This window comes from Pleuronectes platessa, chromosome 19 (assembly GCF_947347685.1).
Source record: "Pleuronectes platessa chromosome 19, fPlePla1.1, whole genome shotgun sequence".
NCBI classification, from domain to species: Eukaryota; Metazoa; Chordata; class Actinopteri; order Pleuronectiformes; family Pleuronectidae; genus Pleuronectes; species Pleuronectes platessa.
Window position 1 is genome coordinate 14,108,733 of NC_070644.1, and position 8,306 is coordinate 14,117,038.

Here is an 8,306-nt window from a genome sequence, read left to right on the forward strand (position 1 = left end):
GGAGCATTTCTCTATTTCATTATAACAACATATGCAGAAATAAAAGTTAGCAATGCCCTGTGGGATGATTGACTGCTCGCACCACTATCTGCAGCACCTGAGCTTGTGGCTATCAACACTTTCACTTCAATAATTGATGTGTTAATGCAGTGTAAACAAACACAGAAATTGGTATTGAAGGGAAGATAACGAGTGCTGGCATCTTAGTATGGATGTTTAAAAAGTAACAGGAGTAGTATTATGACGAAAGAAAATAAAAGAGCTTGAGAGAGAGAGAGAGACGTTCCGATCGTGCCTTCTCTCTCACCCCCACATGGCCAATCATGGTGCACGGTGAGTATAAATCTCAGACTGCAGGAGTATTTTTAAGGACTTTGGGGGCTAAAGGCACCTGTGGGGGGAGACATCTAACCAAACCAACGCCCAATGAAACATACTATACTTGTTACCAAACCTCTACAAATATTAAGATTTTAGTGGTATGAGGCCTAGTTGAGGGGTTTTTCCAACCATGGTGTCGATGCAGTCTCCATACAGTAAAAGACTTTAAGGGGTTCTCACAAAATAGTCACTGCTGTGGATCAGACGTTGTCGTTGGCTTGTGATGAGCCTTTCCCTCAAAATGTCAATGTTCCTCTGAAGGTTAGAATAGCAGGCTTGTGAATGGACAAATCAAATGTTGGACTGAATGGATCAAGTTTAGCAGTCAAAGTAAAGTCAGAGAAAATAGCCATCAAGGAAGAAGAGCGGGTCGTCCACTAGCCAGAAGGTCGCAGGTGTAATCCCCATCTCTCCGGTTCCGCAAGCCGAGTGATGTATGATAGAGAAAGTGCTGAACATAGATGCACCGTATGAACGCGTGTGAATGGTGAGTTGTCCTCAACACTACAAAAGCACAATGTAAATATAGACAATTAACTATTTAGATCATTACTCAGTCCCAGTCGTGTGACGTTGAACAACACACAAGTTCAGGAGATCATTGTGACTGTAACCATTTCTGGCTTCAACACTATTTTGGCTTCTCCAGTATTTTTACACATAATTCTGAAGAAATAACTAAGAGTTTGTGTGAGAAATTCAATAATCCATCACCTCCTGACTGACTCCCTCAGGTGCTGATAAGAAAATGCCTTGCAACTTGCAACGGACTATATATTTGCAGATATCTGCCCCCTAGTGTAAGGAGATGGAACAGTGAAGTATCTAGGATGTGGAGATATGGTCTTGTGTTGAGAAAAGCTTCTACTGCTGAATAATTTTCTATTTCTTAATCAGAATCCATGTGCTTGTATTAATGTGCCTCACAACATCTCTTAAATAATACACGTTAGAGGAAATCCATCTCATATAATCCACACTGTGCTTCTTTTACGTCTACACTCTCATAAAACTGTGATTTGGGAAACTGTAAAAAGTCCTTGTGACTTTTTGCTGTGGTTTGGCAGCAGTCGGCCTGTGGTGAATTGTGTGCATGCTAGAAAGGACTGGTTTGGTGTAAAGAAAGAGCAAAATGAGTGGCTTGGGCTAAAGTTTCCCAAGCTATGCATTATCCCCCTGGTGTTAACAGCAGGGTAGTGATTTGACTGGACTTCAGCAAACGATTTAGATTAATCAGGAGAGGAGCTTGGGGTCACCAGTGTGCCACCAGACGCAGTAATACAGATATCAAGTATCACCCCTGCCTCATTTTATTCCTAACTCAGAACAGAGTAAGTGTGACCTCAGACTGTGAGATGCATGTGATGAGTCTTTCACGTTTGCAGTGTGTCTCCATGCAGACAGGACTGAGGCGCGGCTGGGTTAAAGGGAGGTGATGTGGGAGCTGGTTTCCCAGAAGAAAAGAGAAGAGAGAAAATGTTGCAAAGCCATCATAGAGTCATGTTTAGGTTTCTCTGAGATCCTCCTATAAGTGGGAGAACGCAGAGAACTCTGGCAGACTGTGCTGCAATTTGGTTGGGAGATCATCCAACAGTCAGAGGAAGAGGCTATTTATCATTTCACTTTGCTGACCTGGCAGAGAAAGAAAAAAAAAAAATTCTGTGAAGTGGCCCCGAATATTTATTTGCTTTCATAACTAAGTAGGAAAGATTTCACAAGAAGGTTTGCCTGTGTCCGTCTGTTCTTCATAAAACTGTGAGTGAAATGTGCAATGGATGAAGAAGAGGAGTTGCACAGTAAAGACTCGTTAGGGTCAGAGAGAGCAGTTATCAAACACACATTTGGCTGAGCTCGACCAGACAGCACGTATCCAGTGGTTACATGAGCAGCAGCACCAGACTTATATAGCAGATTCAGAAACTCCAAATGCTGAACTCCTCCTCCTCCTCCTCACCACCATCATCATCTCTCTGTGCGCATCTGCAGGAGCAGAGCGTTATGAGTTCACACGGATACACTGAAACTTAGCTTATCCTCTCTGCTCACTGGAAATCCTTCAAATAGACATGAGTGATATTTAAGTGCAAGACAAGTGGAAACCCCCTGCTCATTAGAAATAGCCGCTTTCTCACCTCCAGCCTCCTTGAACCGCGTTCAGAATGGGATTACGCATACTTGGCGCGCCATTTTACGCATATGTGTGCGTCTATTTATTTGTGTTCTTCCTGCAAACTACCCAGTCTCAGAGAAATCCCGAAACGCAAGTAAGAAATAACCAAAGACTGGCTCGGCGGAACACGCTGCAGTGGTCCCACAACGGGCAGGTTTTTAGCATTTTGAGCCAGGGCTCGGAGTATCAGCCACCGAGGCGGAGGGGCGCACCTCAGGAGCAAGTGCAGGAGAGAACTGTCACCATCATCCGTGATGGGGAAGTGAGACTCCCGGACACCCAGAGCCAGCAGGCGGCTCAGCAGCAGCAGGAGCAGCAGCCTCCCCCCCAGCCAGCGTCCATCCAGCAGAGCCTTGTGACTGCGCTGGTGAGAGGGCGAGAGCACCGCGAGCATCACCATGACCGGACCGGTGAGCGCACGGGGACGCAGGGGAGCAACAAGGCAAACGAGACCCAGGAGAAGGTCACTGTGAGTCCACCTCTGCCCAGGAGAGAAGACATGATGGCCGGTGACGATCCCTACGACCCATACAAGTCCACTGATAGTGATAATCCATATTATAATCATTATGACGTGTACGAGAGACCGAGGCCCAGATCGAGACCTGGACATGGCACAATGTACAATCAGTACGGTAAGAGTGGAGCAATCTGCATTCAAGTCATGGTTATGATGCTAAAGTGACTTTAATCGATTGATAAATCAATTAATTAGTTACTCAATAACTAATCAGTTGCTCATGGTCTGTCTCCTTGAAACTTCTGCATGTGAATAACCTATTTACCCTCTGTTTTCTGCTTGTTAGGTAATTTGCTGATTGATGATTAATTATCTTATATGCTCATATCCCTGTTGTGTTGCTGTAGGTCTCCCTGATCTCGTACCTGACCCGTACTATATCCAAGCCTCTGCCTATGTCCAGAGAGTCCCCATGTATAACCTGAGATGTGCAGCTGAGGAGAACTGTTTGTCAAGGTATACACTCGTCGTGCTGTCAGGTTTAATCCGCGGGGAGTAACAAAGAAAGAAAAAAAGTTGGGTGTGCAGCCAAGTGTGAGTGTGATTCAGAAAGCTTTGAGCCATAACAACCACCTCAAGTGTCTGTGGGTGAGGGCTGCCCATGTGGAAGCAGGAGAGGAGGTGGAATTAACCGAATCCTGCCACTGATGGTGCAGAGGGGCGGATTTGTGTAAAAGCTTAATGATAGCCTGCCGGAGAAGAGAAAGCCTGAACAGTAAACACATTGAAATCTAAACTCAAACAACCATCTTTACCCAAATTTTTCTTTTTTTTCCACCCAGCATTTATTTACACACAGACAGGACTCTGCTCCACTGCAGGGGATGAGATGAAGCATGAAAAAAAACAATCTTGGTGATGTCATTGTGTCCAAATGTGATCTTTCTCTTGTGTGTTCCTGCAGCTCGGCCTACAGAGGCGATGTCAGAGACTACGACACCCGCATGTTGCTGAGGTTTCCTCAGAGAGTCAAGAACCAGGGCACGGCCGACTTCCTCCCCAGCAGGCCTCGCTACTCCTGGGAGTGGCACAGCTGTCACCAGTGAGTGTGAAGTCCCGTCACTCACCTGTCTGTATTAATTCGTTTTTTTAACACCTTTAACTGTCAATGCACATGTTTCCTTTTTAAGCACCAACTCAGCCATAAGTCTGATTTCAGATCGATCGATGCCGCCAGGAAAGCAACACAAGAGAATGACACATGGTGCCTATAGAATGGTGCCTTTAGTGATAATAACTCACAATAATATCAAAAAACAGGTATGAGGTTATAAAACATATTGTTTCATTGTTTAAATACAAAACTACAGTGAAAAAATATTAAATAAAACTACGATTCAGACTATTTACATTCAAAGTTAATTTATTTTTGGGTCATTCTTTCTCACAGAAGATCTGTGTATGTCTGTCAACCACAGAAAATCTTGATAACTTTAATTTGTCTTTTACTGCTCTACAGACATAAATTAGATAGTAGGTTATAGATTGTGTTTTCTCAGCTCTCGACTACATGATATGTTAAAAAAGCTGAATGAATATATAAACCAGTCCTCAATTGGATAGCTCTATAAATGCGTATTTAAATTAACATCTTTAATAAGAGTATGGATTGGTGATTGAAGCATTTGTAGTTGTTTTAATCATTAGCTAAGTTCGTTACAAATATAAATCCCTGAACGGTTATTTGATCATCATCATCACTATTGGTCTCTTCCAGTATAGTTGTGAAATGGCACCCCCTGTTGAGCCACAGCTGTGTTACCTTTTGTTGTTTATATTGTGCTGTGGAGATCTTTGATATCAGAGCTGACATTTTAACAACAAGTTTTATTTGTGTCTGCAAACTTTGAAAGATGACATTTTCAACTTTCACAAACGCAGTAAAGCCTACTTTGGGTTTTCCACTGACCTTCACACGACCTTTGGATTCAGCTCTTTAACAACTGCAAAACCAGACGTCGTAAAACAAAATCGAGTGACGAGGAGAAAGAGTCTAAAATAGAAACCGGAGATATTTTCATCGCTTCTGGAAAAGCCTCCAGTTCTTCTTTGATTCCACAGAGACGACATCAGTCCATAGTTATGTTGTGAAACAAGCGGCCGACTGTTCTAATCCCCAAGATGGATCGTGTTTGGCAGCAGTCCCGTGAACTGTTGATGTAGGCGGTATAGATCTGTCAGTGTTTTGAAAGTCAACTGAAGTTAAAAACCAGACTGTTAAGGCTCATTTAAAAAAACGCTTTCTTTTAGATAATGTAGTGAAACCAGATTTAGGTCCATATGCAGTCATGTAACTGATAAATAAAATAAACGCCTGTGATGTCTCTAGTCCATTGACTGTATATACAGCTGGAAGGCCGGTCAGCTCCCCAAAAGTGAACCTCAAAGAATCTCAATTGCCCCCTGGTGGCTAAAGGTCATAAATCCTGCTTCCTCCATGTTACTGTATGGGGCATGGACCAAACAAAAAAGTACCACGGCTCCTTCCTCTGATTGTTACTGTGCAGACCATGACTCCAAATGCACAAGATGGCAGCGTCCGAATCCCAGACTTTTTGCCTTCCTTTCCTGCCAGCGGAAAGAAGTCAACAAGTCTAGTCGTGATAACTCGAAGCCAACAATCCCTGTCGGGTGTCTCGAGGTGACAAACAGTGTCTGGCTGTTCTAAAAATATGCGAGAGTGACAATGAATAGAAAAGTTAAACACTGTGCTGCTGATCCACAGGCACTACCACAGCATGGATGAGTTCAGCCACTACGAGCTGCTGGACGCCAGCACTCATCACTCGGTGGCTGAGGGCCACAAGGCCAGCTTCTGCTTGGAGGACACGTCCTGCGACTACGGATACTACAGGCGATATGCCTGCACCGCACATACCCAGGTGTCCAAGATAACTCCTGCAGCACAAATTGTATTCCTGCATTTTAGGCCTGCATGTTTATTTTCAAAACAGAACAGCCTTCTGTTTTGAAAATGACCATAAAGGGACAAGAGGCTTATCTGCTCATATATGTTCAAATATTCAATGTTGAGCAGCTTGACAACTTAAGCGACTGAACAGAATTCAGTCATTATTCATTTTTATCTTCACATCTGAGCTTTTCCTACTGTGACATGTCGAAATCTCTTATATAAGAATCCAGATTGAATCACTACTGTTGCAAAACAAAGTCGAGTTCACTTGCGACCATAAAGAGAGCTGTAAATTTTGTTTCACTTGACTTGTTTTTCACTTAATGGCTTTGTCATAGGATTTGTGGTTCATAAATTTCAGCCAAAAAAAAAGAACCTACGATAAATATGTGTTTTTTTCCTGAAGCCTGTCTTTCAGCGCACAGTTCAAATATTTCGTTTTCTGCATGAGCCAGTGGTGATGGTGATTTAATGATTTCCTGTTTCCGGAGCAAGATGGCCCCACCTGCCTGAACATCTGAGATCAAATGTGTTGCACATGTTCTCTTTTTCCATCCCGCTCTTTTTTTTCACTGTTTTGATCGGCAAAAATGTTCCTTTACTTTTATTTTTTTATTTACATCCAAAACACCATCACGATTTGTCTTTTTATTTGAATTTTTCAATCCTGCGACAATAACATTGAACTTTTCAATAGGAACCAGTTTGTATAATGTTTAATATTGATGCTGTCTAATGTGCAGGGCCTGAGCCCAGGATGTTATGACACCTACAACGCAGACATCGACTGTCAGTGGATCGACATCACAGATGCGAAACCTGGGAACTACATCCTCAAGGTTTGTCAGAAATACCAGATGAATTTAGCGTCCTCCATAGACTCCTTAAAACTCTGCCGTTAAACCTTTTCTGGTGCCAGGTTGCAGTCATGCTCATCTGATCTAAGTCTCCATTGTGTTACTGATTATTAAATGTAATGTATTTTGTGGTTCTTCTCCACAGGTCAGTGTAAATCCCTCCTATCACGTCCCAGAATCAGACTACAGCAACAACATTGTGCGCTGTGATGTCCGCTACACTGGCAACTACGCCTACGTGTCAGGTTGTCAGATGTCAGGGTAAGTATCACGTCTCAAATATTATTATAAATGTCCTTATCGTGTTTTTTATTCTTATTGTTGTATTTTTTTTCTTTTAGGTATTAAAAGTCGACAGTCATTCACAGCACCTCAGCTGAGACAGAAATGAAAACGAAGAGGACTGCATATAAAAAAAACATAAAAATTTGCATTCACTTTATAATTTAAATAATCTCAATTTAGAATAAAATAAGTAATCTGACATCATAGTGGCAAATAATGTTAAATCCCTTTCTGCTTGTGTAGTTTTTTTTCTTCCTGCTACTGAAAAATATAATGATTTCTCACCTTTATTCTTTTTTAATTTTTCTTACCTGTGGTGCGTTTTACTTTATGCTTGCTTCTCGTATCCCCTCTAGAATAAAATCTATGAAATTTAGAGGCCGAAATAGACACACACACACATAAGCCAGTTTATATCCCACTTTTTGAATGAACCACTTGTTTAAAGCTAAATGTATGTGTCGTATTTATATGCAATGGAAGAAACTCTTTCTCTTTAATCCAAAGCTTTTGATGAAACTTGAATAAAACTTTGTGATATTGTATCATTTTTGATGGACTGATCAGATTGCAGTGACCTCTCTCTCATTTGGTTCTTAACCTTTTCAGTTCGATTGACATTGTGAGGGCACGCCACAATTAGATCATTATAATTGGAGACTGCAGAGTGACTGATAGGGATTGGTGACCTTTAAAAGATTCTAATGTAAAAGACCACAAGTGCGACGTGGTGATTGTTTTCATTAAGGCCCTAAATCCCAAAGTAAAATCTTCATGTTGGCTGCTTTACCGAAACCCAAAATATTCATCTGACAATGATTTAAAACAGAGAAAAAGCGAAAAAGCAGTCGTCAGAGTAGAAAACCTGGAGCCAGATGTTTTTTTCCTTTTCTTCCTTTTTGGCCGAAGAAGTTCTCCAGTAATTGAGAAGTTCACAGAGATGAAGATGTATGACTTGTGAGACTGGTGTGGCTGTGATTTCCTGACATTTGATTATTAATACTCCTGTTAGTGTTTTCACAAGCAAACTCAGTGCCATCTGTAAACTTATCTTTATATCTAAATTTGGACGAGATGCCCTTTTGTTAAATAACTTAAGGCAGGAACTTGAAATGGTTGGAAACACTTTACATATTAAGTCCCATATTCATCATGTTTAGCCATTAATAAATGGTCTTA

General features: G+C 41.7%; 1 protein-coding gene across 1 annotated transcript; it reads left to right on the forward strand.

The window, feature by feature from the left end:
• The first annotated feature begins 2,176 nt into the window (after positions 1–2,176).
• On the forward strand, positions 2,177–7,672 carry loxa (lysyl oxidase a). The gene is made up of 7 exons (XM_053411228.1): positions 2,177–3,186; positions 3,419–3,527; positions 3,976–4,113; positions 5,797–5,953; positions 6,729–6,824; positions 6,988–7,103; positions 7,184–7,672. The coding sequence occupies exons 1-7, from the start codon at positions 2,541–2,543 to the stop codon at positions 7,188–7,190; spliced, it is 1,269 nt and encodes a 422-aa protein (XP_053267203.1). The 5' UTR covers positions 2,177–2,540; the 3' UTR covers positions 7,191–7,672.
• Positions 7,673–8,306: the final 634 nt, after the last annotated feature.